Source organism: Notolabrus celidotus, chromosome 4 (assembly GCF_009762535.1).
Source record: "Notolabrus celidotus isolate fNotCel1 chromosome 4, fNotCel1.pri, whole genome shotgun sequence".
NCBI classification, from domain to species: Eukaryota; Metazoa; Chordata; class Actinopteri; order Labriformes; family Labridae; genus Notolabrus; species Notolabrus celidotus.
The window spans coordinates 14585986-14607298 of NC_048275.1; the positions used below are offsets into that span (position 1 = coordinate 14585986).

The following is a 21313-nucleotide window of genomic DNA, read 5'->3' on the forward strand; positions in this document are numbered from 1 at the left end:
TTTTTGTTTTGTTTTGTTAGAACTGCAATAAGATAACCAAAATTGTCTGAATATATAAACTTACATTTAGAATTCCTTTCTGGAAACAGAGGAGTCTCTGTTTACGTTTGAACCACATCTATCTGTCAGCAGCAGGCAGCTCCTGGGGTGCTGAGTGGACAGCGGCTGCATAACAGACCTTGAGCCTTGATCAATCAATGTGGATGCACGATTGATAAGTTAAAAACACATATACAATGGGCTATTACTGTGATTTAAACAGCTGTCTATGCATAAAAACGCTTGGCATTGTCATATTTTCATAGCATCAAGTGTGGCTGAATCTGATTGAAATTAAACTGTAGGTTTTTAGAGTTTTATTTGACTTCATGAGGTTAGATTATACCAAGTAATGCCCCCTTGTTGTTATTCAACAAGTCATTTGGCTTCAAATAATGTTGTTTAAAGAGGTGGACAGTCTGAAGGTCAATATTGTGCTGTTACATTTGAAGAAATTGTAAAAAAAATAAATAAACTGGTATGTAGCTTAGACAGGGTTCCCATGCATCCTGGAAAACCTGGAAAACCTGGAAAACAGTTGACCAGGTTTTCCAGTACTGGAAAACACCTGGAAAATGGGAGAAAAAGTAAAATGTCCTGGAAAATCACATATAGTCCTGGAAAATTATTCCAACATGGCTGCGTTCGACCTGACCCGATTAACAAAACACATCCCCATTCATTGAAAGTTGAGTGCACGCTGTGCTGGAAAAGACAGCGACACTGCACAACTTTTTTCACATCTTTTCTCCTTCACTTCATAATCATGCATTCACAGAAAACGGGGGTATATTGTTTATGTTTTATGGTACATTTGGCTCAATTACCGTACTCAAGCTCAGTTGTTCTCAAAGTGGGGTCCTGGGACCCCTGGTGGTCTGCGAACCATAGCGTGGGGGTCCGTGAAATAATTTGAATAAATTTCTAGTAAATTATAAAATTGTGCTGTCATTAAAAACAGCATACACCATTGTTATGATACCATTTGGTGGCTCGAAGGGATATGTGAGTCTTGCTACTTTTAATTTTCCTAAAGCGTTTAAGATCAATTACTTGAAAAATATAAATATTGTCATGTTGAGTCCACAAGGAATGAAATGACCCTCTGTTTTAAAGTATACAAGTGGTATTTACTTGATTCAAATTGAAGTGTTATCTCTTTATCACTATGGTACAGGTGCTTTAGTGATGGGAAGTTGGGCTCTTTTCAGAGAGCCGGCTCTTTCGACTCCCGAACGGCTCTTAATTTAGGATCTTTTGTAGCTGTATGTTTTACCTTAACTTTGCAAAAACTATTGGTTTGTGTGTTGAAACCCCTTTTACGTACAGTGTTTTTATGAGAAGCCTTATAATTGCCCAATTGTGTGCTTTTATTCTGTTACAAAATCATTCTCACCCTGATCCTAGGGTTATGATTAGGGTTAGGGTTGTGATTAGGGTTAAGGTTATGATTAGGGTTAGGGTGTGATTAGGGATAGGGTTAGGGTTAGGATTAGGGTTAGGATTAGGGTTAGGGTTAGGGTAAGGATTACTGTTAGGATTAGGGTTAGGATAAGGATTAGGGTAAGGATTAGGGTTAGGGTAAGGATTAGGGTTAGGATTAGGGTTAGGGTTAGGATTAGGGTTAGGGTTAGGATTAGGGTTAGGATTAGGTTTAGGGTTAGGCTTAGGGTTAGGGTTAGGATTAGGGTTAGGATTAGGGTTAGGGTTAGGGTTATGATTAGGGTTAGGATTAGAGTTAGGGTTAGGGTTAGGATTAGAGTTAGGGTTAGGATTAGGGTTAGGATTAGGGTTAGGGTGAGGGTTAGGATTAGGATTAGGGTTAGGGTTAGGATTAGGGTTAGGGTTAGGATTAGGGTTAGAGTTAGGATTAGGGTTAGGGTTAGGGTTAGGGTTAGGATTAGGGTTAGGATTAGGGTTAGGATTAGGGTTAGGGTTAGGGTTACGGTTAGGGTTAGGGTTAGGGTTAGGTTTAGGATTAGGGTTAGGATTAGGGTTATGATTAGGATTCGGATTAGGGTTAGGGTTAGGGTTAAGATTAGGGTTAGGATTAGGGTTAGGGTTAGGGTTAGGATTAGGGTTAGGATTAGGTTTAGGATTAGGGTTAGGGTAAGGATTAGGGTTATGATTAGGATTCGGATTAGGGTTAGGGTTAGGGTTAAGGTTAAGATTAGGGTTAGGATTAGGGTTAGGGTTAGGATTAGGGTTAGGGTTAGGATTAGGTTTAGGATTAGGGTTAGGGTAAGGATTAGGGTTAGGATTAGGATTAGGGTTAGGGTTGGGATTAGGGTGAGGGTTAGGATTAGGGTTAGGGTTTGGATTAGGGTTAGGGTTAGGGTTAGGATTAGGGTAAGGGTTAAGATTAGGGTTAGGGTTAAGATTAGGGTTAGGGTTAGGATTAGGGTAAGGGTTAAGATTAGGGTTAGGGTTAAGATTAGGGTTAGGATTAGGGTTAGGGTTAGGATTAGGGTTAGGGTTAGGGTTAGGGTTAGGATTAGGGTTAGGGTTAGGGTTAGGATTAGGGTTAGGATTAGGGTTAGGGTTAGGGTTAGGGTTAGGGTTAGGATTAGGGTTAGAATTAGAACCAGAACTAAACTTAAGCATACAGAACCAGAACCAATCTTATGCAAAGAGAACCAGAATCAAACTCAACCAGAACCGAACCAGAACCGAACCAGAACCGTACCAGAACTGAATCAGAACCAGAACCGGAACCGATCCAGAACCGAACCAGAACCGAACCAGAACTGTACCAGAACCGAACCAGTACCGAACCAGTACCGAACCAGAACCGTACCAGAACTGTACCAGAACCGAACCAGAACCGTACCAGAACTGAACCAGAACCGAACCTGAACCGAACTGAACCAGAACCATACCAGAAACGAACCAGAACCGAACCAGACTTGAACCAGAATCGAACCAGAACAGAACCGAACCAGAACCATACCAGAACAGAACCAGAACCAGAACCGAACCAGAACCGAACTCAAGCAAAGTGAACCAAAACCAGAACCAAACTCAAGCAAACATAACCAGAACCAAGTCAAGCGAACATAACCAGAACCAAACTCGAGCAAACAGAACCAGAACCAGAACCAAACTCAAGCAAACAGGCCTTATGGCCGCCATGCTGACCAATCAAAACAAAGTTCTGCTGTGAGCAGAGCTGGGCATGAGCTCTGTGAGAGCTAAGCAGCGAAAGGAAAAAACTGGGAGCCGTCTCTCTCTCTCTTGATGCGAGCCGGCTCTTCTGATTCACTATAAAGCATTGGCTCTCAGAGCCGCAGCTTTTGATCATGACACATCACTAATGTGCTTAATCTGTGTTACAATTATGAGGGGGCCTTGGACAATTTTCTCACCTGTAAGGGGTCCCTGGCTCCAAAAAGTTTGAGAACCCCTGCTCTAGCTAGTAGGAGTTCAAACTCCCGATAGGGAAATCAAACGGAACAAAAAGAGCGACACAGCTGCACAGAAACTCCACGTTGTAGACATCGCTGATCATAATAGACATCGCCATGCAGGAAGACAGTTTACATTTTTTAAAATATCTGAGAGATCTTCAAATACAGAGTGCGTCTTTACACCGGTGCGATTTTTTCAGAGTTTACGTTAACTCAAATAAAAAAACGTGACATTTGCTTTGTTTTATATCGACCACTCAGCAGGATGAATATCATGATTAAGCAGGTATATTTTGAGTCTGAGTTGAGTTGAGAAACATTTGTGGCCATTTTTGTCATTCAGTTCTATTTATTAAAGCACTGATCCTCTGATCATTATTAGTATTTAATTATTTCAGTAAGGCAGCTTCCTGATTCCTTTGCTGGCTCTTTTGTTTTTTTCTTAGCTCATTTTATATTTTTTGAGAAAAGAGAAAGCTGAGATGAGAGTTGCCCATCATTGTTACTTGGTTGCTGTACATCTGTGGTTGCATTATGCTATTATCAATTTGCCATAATTTTTAAGTATGTAAGAGATGATTTCATTGATAGCCATAGACTACATGTCTTTCAATGTAGACTTACACTGAGAGGAACATATTAGACTATGCAGGAACTAAATTAGGAACTAAATTTAGACGGTCATACCAGCTTGATCATCAATGAAAATGTCCTGGAAATGTCCTGGAAAATGATCTCTGGAAAAGAGTGGGAACTCTGTTAGATTTGAGTCAGTTAACCAGGATAGTTTTAAGCATATATTTTTGTTTAATGCAAATAAATCAGTATTATAGCAGCAATGTTATATTTTGTAGGGTTGGCTGTGGTAATGGGGCCCACTGAGATATCTTTTCAGGGGGCATGCCCCTGTCCAAGAGGACACTTTTCAGGACCCTACAGACATTTGGAATTCCCCTAGCAATGCTGTCGTTCATGTTTAATACAGTTTTGTTCCTCGATCCGCCCCGGTCACCTCTATGAAACAACTTTTTAACAGAAGCTTCTCTCATTACATGGAGTACATTCAAACTTTGGGGGTTTATCAAGAGACTCTGTACACATTTGTCATACAGTAAAATCTTGGGTGCTTTAATTGCAGTGGTGGACAAAGTACACCGCTTCTTTACTTAAGTCAAAGTATAGATCCTCCAGGTCAAATATTACTCCAATACAAGTGAAAGTTACTCTGTCAGTTTATTACTTGAGTTAAAATCCTGGAGTACTTGCTTTTAAAAATACGTAAGTATTTAAAATACTTCTTGAAAAATGTCAAACATTGTATTTTCACAAAGCATGAGTGCAGTCAAGAAAACATAGGAGTACATTCTGTTACATTATGTTTATCTAGAAACCATAACTTGAAATCTCTAAAAATTACACCATGGAATAAAAACAGCAACTGACTTACTCCAAGCACAGACAACTTAGTTTGAAATGTTCATCTGGAATTAAACAAATGTTATGGCTCAACACACTTTCTCAGGTTGGACAGTGAATGTTTGTATGTTTGTGCAGAGTGGGAAACAGGGAGAACATTTCAAAAGATACGTATCATTCTTCATTTCAAAAACCTCTAACACAGGCTGAAGATATGACCATGGGTGCTCAGGTGGACAAATTATAGACATCATTACCACCTCTAAATGACCTGCCTGATCTGTGTGAAATTTGCTCTGTGTTTGCTCCACGTTCAACTGTGGAGACGCACGATATACAGGTACGACTAAACCACTGAGACAAACAGAACTACACAAAGACATTTTACTGACTTAGGGATCAGATTTCAGAAAAGAGAAGGAAATTCATGAGCTGACGTCAGAGCAAAAGTAGTGAGTAACTAGAGCATTAATAGAAATGTAGTGGAGTCAAAAGTTAAATAATTGTATTCTGAATGAAGTGGAGTAAAAGTAATAAGTTTCCTCAAAACATAATACTCAAGTAAAGCACAGATACTCAAAACATTCACTTAAGCACAGTACTCAAGTTACTTTGTTACTGTCCACCACTGTCTATATGAAACAACTTGTTAACAGAAGCGTCTCTCATTACATGGAGTACATTCAGACTTAGGGGGTTTATCAAGACTCTCTGTGCACATGTATCATACAGTAAAAGCTTGGGTGCTTTTATTGCGACTTCATCGATTCAGCTGAGTAACATTAATGTGCATATGACCAACCAGGAAAGAGTTAATCCTTAACTTTCTGCCATTTTTCTCGAGAAAGTTAAGATGGCTTAAATGACTTTGGTTAACTTCCCCGTTACTGATCTGATTTTGACGGTCCCTCTGAAACAAGTCGAGCAGAAACTTCTCCACCATCTAACTAATACTTGAATAAAGTTCTTCTAATGTAACAGTATTGTGATGAACATCATGTCCAAACTCCGGCCAGACGCTGCCGGTTTTAATGTACGGCCCCGTTGTGTCGTTATGCTTGAGTATTGGCTGGTAAACGGCAAATTATGCAGATTTCTGGACGTCGAAGGAGGAGGGCTGGAGGCTGGGCCAGCGGAATGCTACGTGTCTTGGAAGTCCCTTTTTAAAACCCCCTCGTCTTCTTCTTCGAGAGCCGCAGCCAAAAAGTTTGGAGGTTACAACTCGAGCGACCGGCGGCAGACTCCTTCATCCTCCCGAGCCCGTGTGTGTGTGCGTGTGTGTGAAGTGGACCAGTCCGGTGTTCAGCAGTCGGTCGGCGGTGTTATACACTCGTGGGAAAATGTCTGGAGTGAAAAAGCTTTGCACGGTAAGTAGATATGGAGATAACGGGGAGGAGAGAGCAACCTCTGCATGCAAACTCAAGCTGTCATCAGATTTAAGCCTTAAATGTTTGTGTAAAGTGCAGCGAAGTGTCAGTAATCTGCCAGCGCCCGAGACGAAGCGTTAAAACTCCTCCCAAGTGTGTGTCAGATATGTTAATACACAGTTATAACCTCACTATGTTCCCCAAGTTGATGGTCTTTTTTAGGCACAGACAAGCAGTGAAAGTAGATGGCAAGGATGACTTTTCACTGCAAAGTAACCCTACATTGTTACTTTTCTACACATGACTTTTCACTTGCCTTACTCTACTTAACTTTATTTATATAGCACCTTTCACACATAAAAAGCATGTGCATCTAAGCACTTCTGGTTAGATGCTATCTATATTTCATTGCTTGTACCTGTGACATGCTAAATGACAATAAATTGAATCTAATCTAATCTAAAAACATGCAGCCCAAAGTGCTTCACAGAATAACAAACAACAGCAATGGTAAAATGATAAAAAGCATAATTATAAATAAAATACTTAAACATATAATCAATACAGTAAAATTAATAAAATACGTAATAGTGGAAAGAAAAGTTAAAAATAAGTTAGTGTTAACACGGTCAGATGAATACATGAAATAAATAGATAAATAAATAATTAAATAAGATATATATATATGTGTGTGTGTGTGTGTGTGTGTGTGTGTGTGTGTGTGTGTGTGTGTGTGTGTGTTAAAGCACTGATTCAAATAATAATGATTCAAATAATAATGATTCAAATAATAATAAAAATAATAATGCAGTCCAGGGCTAAAAATAAATGACTCTAAATTAAAAGCTAGATTAAAAAGATAAATCTTAGGTTTACTTTTAAAAACACCCAGAGAGCTCGCCCTCTTAATGTCCAGAGGCAGAGAGTTCCAAAGCTCAGGGGCGTAAAAGCCAGTTCCCTCCAGGTGTGATGGTTACAGCCTTGACTCTGAATAGGCCGGTTGTTGTAGTAACGTTTCCATGTCAATTTGGCCCATTCATAACGGAGGGTGACTTGAAAGGGGGGGAGAAAGGAGCCACTGTGAAAACGACAGGCTGATGCTGCCCAGGAATGCTGCTATAACCTTGAGACCAGTTATCCTAAGAATGAAAATAGCGAGACATCAGGGGAAATACCACAAAGTGTAAGCTTATACTGTGTTTTTCATGCAGAAACCTGCCATGTGTTTCTGTCTCATTCAGCTGCATTTTGTTAACACTCCAGGTGTGCACTACAGCAGACAGGGGACGTTAGTAACAGCAGAACTACATCTGTTCTGATGACTAAACCTGTCACTTCTGAGGAAACATGCTGAGTCAAGCTTCTTTGAAGAAAGAATTAGACACTTTTGTCTTTTTGTTTATAACTGTTTGTTACATATTTTTGGGGATTTGTATTCTTGACTTGACCAATATGGATTATTTTCACATGTTTCTTACCATAATGAAAATAATCAGTACCTCAAAATAATCTTAAATACATAGTGTGATGTAAGGCGATCGACAAATTGCCCTTACTTTTTTCTCTTTTTCCCCTTCAGATGTAAACTGATTTAGAAAAAGACAAGACAAGACACTCAAGGTTTAAGAATAAAGTATATGCCATGTGTCTTACTGTTAAAAGTGCTTTTTCAAAAGGTTATTAATGTGAAGCGAGGCAGTAAAAATGTGTTTATTTCCTACATGTATCTGTAATCCTGACAGCACACTGACTCGAAAGAGACATCATGTTCCCATCGCAGCGCAGGGAAGGAAGAGGGGATAAGGAGTAATGTGCTGGCAGTGTGAGTCTGTCATGGAAGGAGAGAAAGTGTCTGACTTTTGGAAGAATAGTGCTGCTTTTCCCACATTGAGTGTGTGTGTGCACAAAGTGGAGGCTCATATCATATGGGGAGTATTGTGGTCATAAACTGGACATGTGACTTATTTTTTCAGCAGTGGGTGATTTTGACGTACTGCTGGTGGTACAATGCTGCCTAATAATCTGTATTATACAGTCTATGATAATACAACTGATGGCAGTGCATTTTCACCCTGAATGTTGGACTTCCATATCTTTTGGGACCACTTTTTTTTTAGACCAGCTACCTGTTAATAGTACCTTTGATAAGACCTTGTATTTTTGATATGATCTTTATTTTTCATTATCAGCAACTTTAAAAACCCTTCACTTGAAAAAACAACCATAAAGTGTAACTTTAATGAACATATCTTTAACATTTTTAACTGAAATACACTTTTTGTGTGATGCGTCAATGACATCTGTTATAACAGGCTGTGTGAGAGACTCAGCTTACAGATGCTAGTGTGAGTATGCAAAAAGTGGTGTCATGGGATGGGTGTGGGGAAGAAGGAAGAGTGGATGCAGAGGGCGAACGTGTGGGCACGATCACTGCCACATCATCGCTGGGCTGCAGGCAGCACACTGGACACATTGTCCGGTCAGTCCTCTCCCTTCCTCCATGCCACCCTCCCCCTTTTTACCCCTCCCCTGCAAGAGTCAATACAGCCCCATTTAGTCACAGCTTGGTCCACATAGTCGCTTTGAACAGGGGATGGAAAATCTGCTATGCTGTTACTTACATTAACTGTATGAAGTGAAGCGACATGCAGATAAAGCTCAGTATATTGGCTGTCTCTAGTATAAGTATTCATTATTGTTCCTCATCCTGAGCCTGTCTTCTTCTATTTTAAGGATCTCAACAGGTCGACTAATGTAGTGTACCAGGCCCACCATGTCAGCCGGAGCAAGAGAGGGCAGGTGGTGGGCACCAGGGGAGGCTTCAGGGGCTGCACTATCTGGCTCACAGGTAAATCCACACAGTCTTTCATGATCTCAACCAACTGGCTGCCCCTGCATGTAGTCTGGATCTTATACAGACTCGTTCAGACCCAGTACCTTGTTCAACTCTGAATGTCTTCTCACATTTTTCACAAGGTTTGTCCGGGGCTGGTAAGACGACCATCAGTTTCGCCCTGGAAGAGTATCTCGTGTCCCATGCTATCCCCTGCTACTCGTTGGATGGAGACAACATTCGCCACGGCATGAACAAGAATCTGGGTTTCTCCGCACAGGACCGTGAGGAAAATATTCGTCGCATCGCTGAGGTGGCTAGACTGTTTGCGGATGCCGGGCTGGTGTGCGTCACCAGTTTCATCTCTCCTTTCTCCAAGGTTGGGAAGTAACAACAGTTTTTGGCAGCATATACAGCATATATCTTTACATTTTTTGTGTTTTTCGTATCTTGACCGCCGGTGATGTGTAGATGCAGAGGGAATCTTCGTGACACTGGCTTGCTTGCATAGTAATACATTTATTACAAGAAAACAACACAAGTATCGAACAAGCACGGGAGAACTGCTCTGCAAATCTGCTGACAAATGCTGTTGACCGATACCCTTTATAGGTCTGAGAGCCAGTGTCATAGCCTACTACAGAGCCCAAACTTACCTTAACATCAGGTCTTTTATTGTTTTTTCCATCAGCTCTGCTAATCTAAAGGTTGCAAAACTTATCCCTGTAAGTCACAAAACAGGAAGGGGGTTTCTATCTAAATGTCCTTGAGAGTCTGAGACAACATAGATTTCTCCTTGACTTGTTTTATGTCAGATAGGGCTGTACGATAAATTGATTTAATTGATTAATTCGCATTTTTGGTTTCAGGCGATTTAAAAAAAAAAAGAAAATCTAGATTTTCTCCATGACCTACTCCACTGTATATATAAATATTTAAGGAAAAAAGAAAGTTGAAACTGAAGATAGAAACCACACAGATTATGTCCTGTACATCTGCTTACATGTGATGCAGTTTACTTTATTTGTATATATCTTCAGGGATATAGGAGACACTTTTTATTTATCTGCAAAAATGTGAAGTTTGATGAAAGATATATTTGCACTACATCTATCCCAATGAGGAAATCAATCTTTTTTCAGGAATAGCATAAATAATTTAGTTTTCAAGGAGGTTAATTCTAGAAAGGCACACTTTTTACAGAGGAGGAACTTTTATTTTTACTTTTTTTAAGTAGTTTTGGTTCATGGAGCTTAATGTCACAGTCAAAGAAATGCTTATTTTCGTGAGATGGAAAATTCAGTCTCTTTAAGTTGTACTGTTTTGTTTCAATCTAGACATCTAGCTGAAAGTTATACTGCTTTTATTACTATTTTCAGGAGAAAACACAAAATCGATTAAAATCTTAAATTGAGTTTTTTGTAAAAAAAATCGGGGATTTTATTCCTAGGCCTTATCGCCCAGCCCTAATGTCAGACACTTGTTTTATGTCAGATACTTCATGTTTAAATGAAATATATGTGCTATTCTCTTCCATAGGATCGTGAGGAGGCAAGAAAGATCCATGCAAATGCCGGGCTGCCATTTTTCGAGGTGTTCATCCACGCTCCTCTTGAGGTGTGTGAGAGCAGGGATGTAAAAGGACTTTACAAGAAGGCTCGTGCAGGAGAGATCAAAGGTCTGTGTGGCAATGTTCAGCTCAGTAAACTTTCTGCCAAAACTCTCTCTTTTTTTTCTGCAGTCTGTCACTCTATTAATCATATCCGTAAACCCTTTATACAACTCATGGCTTTACTCTTGTTATGCTTTCACATTCGTTGCTAGGTTTCACTGGGATTGACTCAGACTATGAGCGGCCTGAGGTTCCAGATCTTGTGCTGAAAACTGGAGAACTCACAGTGAATGAATGCCTCCACCAAGTGTTGGAGCTGCTCAGGGAACGGGTGGGTGAAACAGACCAGAATCCTGTTTGTTTTTTTACTAACCCTCAGAAATGTGTCTAGTTTTCTATGCCAGAGTGACGCTGCTGCACTGCATGTGCTGTACCTCACAAAAGACATCATCATCCATCATGAATGACAAATCCTAATACCTATTACCCTGCCTATAGATCCCTATTCAAACAAGCAGCTCAAGTCATGAAGCACATTAAATATGATATGGGCTGTGCTCGCTGCTTACCAAAAACCAAACATTTATTTTAGATTGACAATAGAAGGAGATCGTGGTGTTCTTAGTCAGTCCTGGATTTTCCAGTTTACCTATGAAAACTTCCCCATGCATGAAGAGGGGTTAGTGACAGCTAGCCAGAGATAAAGAACACCATGGTGATTATTGGATGGTGTTTGGTTGCAGCAAGCCGAGTGACGCTACTAATCCCTGTGAGGGAAAATAATGATTGACAACATTTCAAAGAAAATATTAGTGACATAATCATTAAGGTTTGTCCACTGAGGAAACAAAAGAGCAACATACATCTAAGTCCTCCTCTTGTCTTGGATCACCTGTCACAGCTGAGGAAAAAAGGGTGTTTTCCTGCACTCTGTTCTAGGTTGACTGATGATATCTAAGTATGAAAATGTATAACAGCTCAGTTTTTTGTAATCCTAACATTCAGCTAGCTTGTTATGAATGATAATTATAATATAAACTTAAATAATTCTGTGTCAGCACCATGAGTGCGTAGAAAAGCCTCCCTTTAGTTTGCCTTCTGCTCCAGTGTGTGCATTGCCAAATAAACGCCCAAAGGCAGGTGTGTCATTCTTTACTGTAACTGGCTGTACATCAGCCTGGATCACTGTGACACTGTAGATTTATTTAGAACTTCACCAGGAACAATGAGAGTAAAGAGACCAAACCTTTTGTCATCTGCTTAAATCCAATGTCATCTATGCTTAAAGCTCCCGGAACTTTCCGTTTGTGTTAATTTTGTTGCCTCCTGTGTACAAAGTGATACCTGGTACATCTTAGCTGACTGTGTCCTGTACATGTGCGAAGGACTGCTTCCTTCTAGCAGTGAAATGTACACTCACTGTGAAGATATGTTGTGGTTAAAAGCAAAAAAAAGCCCTCTCACAGTGGTTTGGCATTTAAAACTGCGGTATAGAAATTGTCAGTCTTGTCATTGATGGTCTGTTCTTTGTTTGAAGCTCATAAAAAGGCAACACTGTTAATTTTTGCCTGTATCATGCAGTTGAAACCTCCTTACTGGAGCTTTAAACATTATGAAGGTACAAATGAGTAACAAGGACAGATCCGGGTGCTCGTTGGCCTGTTTGTGTCTCCACCCTTCTGCAAAAGTAGACATGATCTCAGTTTATTGAGAGAAAAGTTTTGTTTGTGGGAGTTGGCTAGTGATGACAGCATTCTGACTAAAAGAACACTATTACATGCAAAAACTAAAAAAGCAACCTGATGTAATAAAAACAAAGAGCGCCTAGGGAGGGAGAAAGAAAGTATAAATACAAGCAGATCTTTTGATTTGTCCCACCATGACACTCTGAATCTATATTTCATCATATCTTAAAGTAGAAGGTGAAGCACTTAAATATATATTTGATTATGGTGATGGTATTAGCAGTATTTGGGATGTATCCAAATATGCGTTTGTAATCTGAGGCAAGCAATATTTCAGGAAAATAAAACGGCTTTAGAGCTAAAGATACATTTTCACAATGACACACATTTATTGTTAATTATGAGTTCTTTAATTGTAGTTCTTAAAGAAAGTATATTGATAATTTCTGATCCTTCTTACTAAATTTTGCATGAAAAAGATAAAGAAGTAACTAAAAATGTAAAATACAAGTATTGACAGCATCAAGACCAACACAACACAATACAAAAATAAGTGATTTTGATGTGATTTGTCAAAAGCAACAATTTAAGAAAAAGTATTAATATTTTTTGTCATTTTTTCTTAAGTGCAATCTTGTCAAATGTAAAGATTTGCTGTTTTTTTTGTCATAAATAACACCACATAAAATATGTTTGAGTTTTGATTTATTGCTTGTACATTAGTCATTTCAAAATTAACATTGGATAGAGCTCACGGTTAATACATTCTGAAATTTATAATGGATCAACAGTGAAAATATTCTTCAGTTGCAGTCCTGTTTTACCAACCTGATCCAACAGTAGCATTAATATCCCCCTTCCTTTCTTCCTTCTATGTAGGATATTGTACCAGGCGAGATCATGGAGGAGGTGAATGAGCTCTTTGTTCCAGAGAACAAGCTGAATCTCGCTTTGGCTGACGCAAACACGCTTCCCACCATCAGCATCACCAAGGTAACCCACCGCTCCAGTATATAGACTTCTTTTTATCACCCAGCAGACGGACAAGGGGGTCAGTACTGGAGGTGGCTGGGAGCTGCTCATGATGAGCCCATAAACATTCTCCACTGTTCCCTGTGTACTAATGGTCTGCTCTGACTTCCCCTGGTACTAATAAAGACATAAAAACCTACGGAGCGTTCAGCTCTGATCCCTGGAGCTAAATGAAGGTTTCTAACACACTTCTTTTCTTACTGAATGAGGAAAAAAAGCTCTCTGATGCCTCCAGTAAAATAATACATTGTAGTCAAGTTTAACTCTGAACCTGGTCAATCGGTCAAGTTCAAGATAAACTCATGACTCTGAGTTTCAGCTGACAGTCTCATGATTGGTGAAAGCCAAGAATACATAACACATCCAGTGTACTCTTAATCCACTGATCAGGCCACTTCTCAATGGCAAGACATCTAATACTGATCATGAATACATCAGAAAATATGTCTGTCTCATCTTAACAGAACAATGAGACCTTATATACTTTGAAACTAAAGTCTCAAGGTAATGAGGGGGGGGTCAAGAGGTTAGAGCCAATATAGAGGTTCAAAAGAAAGCAGTGTTCATCAATTCCTGCATTAACAGACTTGTTGGCAAGTGCATCAACACTTAGATACCATCAGTGCAGGTAGATCTTGCTGTGGAAATATCTCCTTTATTTAATTCTGATCATTCTTTGTCTATAGTTGGATCTACAGTGGGTGCAGGTTTTGGCCGAGGGCTGGGCCAGTCCGCTGAAAGGCTTCATGAGAGAGAGGGAGTTCCTTCAGGTCTTACACTTTGGAAACCTCCTCGATGGTAAGAGAAAGCCAGAACCATATTTGTTGTTCTTACAACCAGCTACATGTACCCTGTCCTAAAAGGCACAATATTACAGATGTTTATATGATTCTTCAAAGACAGGAAATACCCAATCCAGACCCCAATCACACACAGACAGAAGAGGGGTGCACCAAATACTTAGTGGTGCAACGGATCATCGTTGATCCGTGATCCGTACGGATGCCTCTCCACGGTTCGGCACGGACGTGGTCCGCGGATCGGTTGATGAGAAAAGTTGCGCGTGTTCACGTGATGACCGCATGTTCAATCCACACTCACTCGTCAAGTGCAGCGGTAATCATGGCAAGTGAAGGAGCAGAGGGACTTGAAAAACCTCCTGCATCTTGTAAGTCACATGTATGGGAGCATTTTGGTTTCCCTGTGAAATCCAGTGAATGCTGAATGTGCTTGAGCCACGTTATGAAACTCCGTTGCGCACCCACTAGACCAGAGGCCGTCAATACACGGCCCGCGGGCCGCACCCGGCCGCCTATTTGTGGCCCCCGAACTGTTACTCCTTCACTCTGTGTTTTGGTCGGGTCACCGTGTGTTTACCGGGACTTGTCTCCATGTCAGATACGCAGACAGCCTGTTACTGGGTCACTTAGAGTCCACAGCTGCGAGTGCAATTTTTAACTTTCACTTTCGTTTCTGGAGCGGTTCGCATATTGGCACTTTGCCAGCTGTAGGACCCTATAATGCACGAAAACGGTGTGTTCACAGTTTGCAGCTCAAAGAAAAGTGGACGGTGAAAATCAGCAAATGAAAGAAGAATGGAGTGAAACTTTTGAAGTTCCTCTGCTCCTTCACTTGCCATGCCATGAAATGCAGTGAATGAGGCAGGACTGGGCCCACAGATAGGGTGCTTTGCACAAGCAGTACATTTTGAGTTGAATCTTGTTTTTATTTAATGGGCAAAAGTTTACAAGGGTTTTACAAAATAAATGGAGGACAAAGTTAAAGTTATTTGTCTTGTCTTCTTTTTTTATTTTTATTTTGCTGATCCGAAAAATGATCCGATCCGTGACTCAAAACCGTGATCCGATCGGAACCGTGAGTTTTTTGATCCGTTGCACCCCTACTTAGCGGTTTTCTTGGGTTTGCATGGGAATCAATACCATTCAAGTCCTCTCATGTCATCGTTTGACTCAACTGGTTGTGAAACAGATTGAAATTAATACAGATGCATCTTAAAGACCATTAACAATAAGACTGACAATTTCCATATTGTACGTTTTAATGCCTGAAACGGCTGCGAGGGGGCGTGTGTCAGACCAGACGACTGACAGCGACAGCTTTTTTTTTCACTTTCAACATCAAGTCTTCACAATGAGCAACACATTTGACTGGACTGAGTGACTGACGGACTGAAAGGAAGCTGTAAAAGAAGTGCATTCCAGGGATCAATGGCATTTATTCATATTTGAAAGTCAAATTATTTTTTAATTCAGGTTATTTCATTGAAATGTTTGAACAAGCTTCTGTGGAGGAGTACAGTGGTGTAGGAAATTGTAAGACAAAATGCTTCTCTTGTTTTTGTCTCATTAAACTAACACACATAAGAAAATTGATGCAGCTCTACCAAACCACCAAAACATCCTGTATCCAGACCGACTGGTAAGACGCCACTGAAATGTTGACCTGAGAGCTTTTCTCCTCTGATTCAGCCACTGCCTCTAAAAATTGTCTTCAGAATTTTGTCCATTATATTTGTTTTTATCTGAATTTTGAAAAACAAGAACTCAAATCCGACTAAAATGAACTTTTGCCTTTGAAATGTTTGCTTAACCATGCTGGGGTTTTTTTTATTCAGTGTTCAGGTACTAAAAAAGTATCTGTTCCCTTTATTTGTAACATTTCATTTTACAGCAACAGCAGTAAATCCCCTCAGCTCAACATAGTTTGAAAACCGGAGCTGCACTGGATGCCTCAGAGCTATATTAGGTTCTTTCAACTGAATTTACATCTTTGTTAAGTTGTATTTATGAATTTACACACTGGTTCAGTTTCCAACCTTTTCCCCTGCTGTACCCCCACACTCACATTTATCAACTCATTTATACTGGGTACTTTTTAAAACTGTTATCTGCACATAAGAAGTAGATATTACAGTATTAGATAGATTAGATAGTAGATCAGGTAGTTTGCAGTTTTACACCAAGGACTTAAAGTGTCAGAAGCTGGACATTTCAGCTATTTATTCCTTATGTTCAGCTTAGTGTTTGAACTATTTGTCTGTTACTAACAGCTTCATTTTAAAACATTTTGACCCTTATTTTAGCAAACTATTTAATAGCTAAAAAAAGAAGAAGTATATTACTTTTATATAATTGTTTTAAATATCAATCCATCACTTTTAGCTTACTGTTCATCAAGTGAATTTGTAATTTTTAGCTAAATGTTCAAATTCTGGTCCTTTTACATCAAGCTGAATGTTCCTGTACTTTTCATTGTGTTTAGCTAACTGTAAAAAACATTTGTCCATCATTTTCAGCTGACTATTTCAACTATTCATTAATCTCTTTTCATTTCTTTGACACATCTTCTTTCTTGCTATCTAGTTCACTCTCAGTGGCAACAAACCTGAATTTAAAAATCAACTGCACCACTGAAAAATCTTACCCTGTACACCCTGCAGCTGCACAAGAAAGCCTCACTGTTAAGCGTGCTGCTGTCAAAACAGATGAACTGGTTGTGATAAGTGAAAAGTGCTCGACGTTCTTTATGTTTTATGTTTGAAACTTTGAACATGATGTCTGCTTTAGTTCACTCGTTGATACCACTACCTGCTCTTCTGACTCAGGCGGTGCTATCAACTTGACTGTTCCCATCGTCCTGCCTGTCAGCACCGAGACTAAGCAGCGCCTGGACGGCTGTTCGGCCATGGCTCTGGAGTATCAGGGTACGCGCGTAGCTATCCTCAGGAATCCAGAGTTCTATGAACACCGCAAGGAGGAGCGCTGTGCCAGACAGTGGGGCACCACTTGTCCACAGCACCCTTACATTAAGGTAACAGAGCTTTCTTTCAATTTCAAAGCACACAGTTCTAGCCTCAGTGTCAATAACACCATCACATTATTACAGTTTGATCCACATTCATCATTGTTTACTTTTACTGCGTCCGCATAGTACTTAGTCTTTGCAAATAAGTGGGTACAAAATCCAGATGAAGCTCTAAACAAATATCAATCCATCCAACCCACTTTTAGACAAGGATTTTACCCGGACGTTATTAACTAATGCTGTCACAGGTAAATATTTGAGAGAAGAGTACAAAGGGGAAATTATATTCTCTGTTTATACAGATGGTAATGGAGGGAGGTGATTGGCTGGTAGGCGGTGACCTGGAGGTTCTGGAGCGAATCAAATGGAACGATGGACTTGACCAGTACCGCCTCACCCCACAGGAGCTCAAGCAGAAGTTCAAAGACATGAAAGCAGGTTCGTAATAAGCTATTGAGACACTTACACTGAGATTACAATTTCACCAGTTTATTAGCAATAGCAGTGTCTTTTAGCATTGCACCCTCTGTCTTTTAGAAGAACTTGACAAAAGGAGCAGATTTGAAAAATGGTAAATCTAAATCTGCATGGCAACGTTTGTGACGTGATCACCAAGTTTAATCTCACTCACTGTGATGTGAATGCTGTGTAGAAGACGGTATCATTGAGTACACCACACAACTGTATAATATGAATCCAGGCAGTATTTTCTTTTTACACAGTCTGTCCTCATCCTGAGTTTCTATACTGGTGAAAGCATGTTGTGATGTGCACCTCAAGTGTTAAGCTGAATATATTATGTTATCTTGCTGTTAACAAACCCCATAAAAAGATCGACATACTTTATGACTTCCCTTCCTGTCTGTGCCCGGAAAACCCCAGCAAAAAACAGATATTTCTAAAGCCAAAAAGAGCTTAATCCTATAATGAGTTAGCATATAATAAATAGTGAAGTTGAGGGAACATGTCAGCTGCAGATTTGATATGTTAGTGAGTATTAGGGGCTGAATACTGTTGCACAAAAATTAACAATACTTCTTTCTTTTATTGACAAGTTTTTGATGGTTTATGGACAACAGTGGAGCTCTGTGAAAAAAGATGAATAAGTGACATTGTGTGTCTGAACAGACAATACTCAATTCATTGAGGATTCAGTCTCATAATGGGATTTGTTGACAGTGAAACTGCTGTTATTATAATGTTATACCACAGCTTTCCCTCAGATACTTGCAGCTTGTCCACTTCATTACATGCTCCTTCATGTTGTTTTTCTCAGATGCCATATTCGCTTTCCAGCTGCGTAACCCGGTCCATAATGGCCATGCCCTGCTGATGCAAGACACCAAGCGGCGTCTGCTCGAGCGAGGCTACAAGAATCCAGTCCTCCTGCTGCACCCACTTGGCGGCTGGACCAAAGATGATGACGTGCCTCTGGACTGGCGGATGAAGCAGCATGCTGCTGTATTGGAAGAGGGCGTCCTGGACCCCACCAACACCATTGTGGCAATTTTCCCCTCACCCATGATGTATGCTGGACCCACAGAGGTGAGGAGTAATATTGGTTTATTGTGAAGTCACAGGTCACAATCTGTTGGACATTTGCGGTTTCATTTGAACTTTTCTGTCTTCCAATTCCTCATCAGGTTCAGTGGCACTGCAGAGCCAGGATGATTGCAGGAGCAAATTTCTACATTGTTGGCCGGGACCCTGCTGGCATGCCTCACCCAGAGACCAAACAGGACCTGTATGAACCCACCCACGGGGCAAGGTCCTCACCATGGCACCCGGTCTCACCTCTGTTGAGATCATCCCATTCAGGGTGGCTGCCTACAACAAGACGAAGAGGGCTATGGATTTTTATGACAAAGCGCGGTGAGGGTCTGCAGTTTGTCTTTTTTTGTTTTTTAAATGCAAACAAGTAAAGAGCTGAGAACCTGAAAGTGAACCACTTCACCATTCTGTCCTGATATCTGCTATCTCTTCTTTCTTCCTGAAACAGTTATCTTGTGTTAAACTAAATGTAACAAAGCTTAAAAAATAAAACATGTAGCAGATCATTAGAGATGTTGCTTAAATTAGGTGTACCTTTTGACTGGGCAATACACATTTAATTTTACAATGAATCCCTTCATACCTAAGTAATAACATTTATTTTCCCCAGGAACCAAGTGACGTTTTCAAGTTGCTTCTTTATCTCCATCCAATAGTCCAAAACCTAAAGACTCTTCATTTACTGTATATAAGAAAGAAAGGCAGCATGTCCTTACATTAAAATCACTGAAGGGAGCCTTCACATTGTGTTGATTTCAACAACCCCTTTGCTTTACATTCAGTGGTAGTGCTCCTGTAAGTGTTTTGAACAGTCATTTGTATAACTCACTGTAAATCATTGCAGACATAATGTGAACAAAGGCTGTTTGTGCAGTTTCCTGTACATCACTCTGCCTGACACTGACCCAGTGGCAGCAGTAAAAGGCATTTTACATTCATATATTTAAATAGTCAGTCTTGTTGCAGATGGTCTTGTTTGCCTTAAAAGTTGATGTAAAGACATTGGTATTAATTTCAGCTTGTTTCATCACCATCTAAAAAACACTCTGGAACGAGGAAATGTTTGACTTCTATACATGCAATTTGTAGTTAGCAGTTCTTTTACTCAGTTGACAATTTGATTTTCGTTTTTTTTCAGTCTTATTTTGAAATTCTTACACAAATAACAGCACATCCTTTCAATGTGAACCATCTTTGTCTCCCTGTGTCGTCCCGTTGGCTCTGCATATGGCCGGAACTTGAAAGTATAAGTTATGGATCTCGCTTTTTTATATCCTGTGTTTGATATACTCTCCTGTTCTCCCACCTTTTAGACATGCAGAGTTTGAGTTTATATCTGGAACCAAGATGAGGAACATGGCTCGGAGTGCAGAGAACCCTCCGGATGGATTCATGGCCCCAAAGGCCTGGAGGGTGCTGGTGGAGTACTACACCTCTCTTCAGAAGGACAAGTAATGATAGCAATCAGCTAGCCCGCCAACAGAGATACGATACAAGAATACGATGAGAAGAGCTTAAGAGGGGGTTTTAGATAGTCTTTAATTTAATCATATATAAATATACACATTTAGAGTGATGGATTTTCAACAATTAATGAGTCAATCTAGGTGTTTTATACAAATCTTCACCAAACCAAAATGAAGTCTCTTACCGAGGTTAAGAAATTGAATTTTTACATTTCTATAAACAATGTGATTTATGAATCCATTGTAGGTTTATACACATATTAACTTAAGCTATGTATTTTAATAAATTAAAAGTGACTTGAGATTCCTTTTTTATTTTAGTTTTTAGGAGCACATTCCAATACATGAATACATTTCTGATATTTACAGGTAATTATCTGAAGGATTTGTTACATGAAAACATGTCGATTACACTTTTTTATCCCATTTTATGGAAATTATGTCTGTCATGTTATTTGTAAGAGCTGAATAAGAGTCAGTTGAAGTTATATCACTACCTACTGTGCCTCATTGTTTTTACATGTATGGATGTTGATTAATTCATCATGTTCATGTTTCATATGATTGTGAAATATAACATAGTTATGAATGTGTAATAATGTGAAAGTAGCCTCACTCTGAAAAATGTCACCTTTGTTAAACAGAGACTGTTAACACTTCTGACTGGTGTTGGCCTGAATGTCTCAGAGAATTGTATGATTGTGTGAAGAGGGCTTGTGCATTCATTTAATAAAGACTTTCAGTTTTAGGAGGACAAGGGTAGTCCCGTGCACTGATACATGGGCAGGTTTGTGATTGGGCATTACTGGTTCCCCCTACACTGAGATAATTCATAAGATAAGATACAAAGGCACTTGTATTACATATTTGAATTTCTTCACAGATATGTTAGTCCTGATTGCATCTGTGTGCAGCTGGTTGTGCAACATACCTGGCAGTAACTTCTGTCTGTACAAGGTGCACACATATCGAGCGAAGGTTGAAGTTGAATGGGCAGTGAAGCATTATGGGGCTGCAAAACCAAAAGTGCAACGCTGCCATCTGCTGGTTAAACAGTAAAAAGTACTGCATTTAAAATGA

The 21313-nt window shown here is 39.8% G+C and overlaps 1 protein-coding gene across 1 annotated transcript; it reads left to right on the top strand.

Annotated features, from left to right (window-relative positions):
- The first annotated feature begins 5954 nt into the window (after positions 1–5954).
- LOC117811034 (bifunctional 3'-phosphoadenosine 5'-phosphosulfate synthase 2-like) lies at positions 5955–21313 on the top strand. Its single transcript, XM_034681053.1, is given in 13 exon segments — positions 5955–6229; positions 8963–9077; positions 9206–9441; positions 10602–10740; positions 10887–11005; positions 13239–13352; positions 14078–14189; positions 17017–17222; positions 17519–17654; positions 18493–18761; positions 18860–18977; positions 18980–19088; positions 20081–21313. Coding segments are annotated over 13 exon segments (1842 nt in total). The 5' UTR covers positions 5955–6202; the 3' UTR covers positions 20223–21313.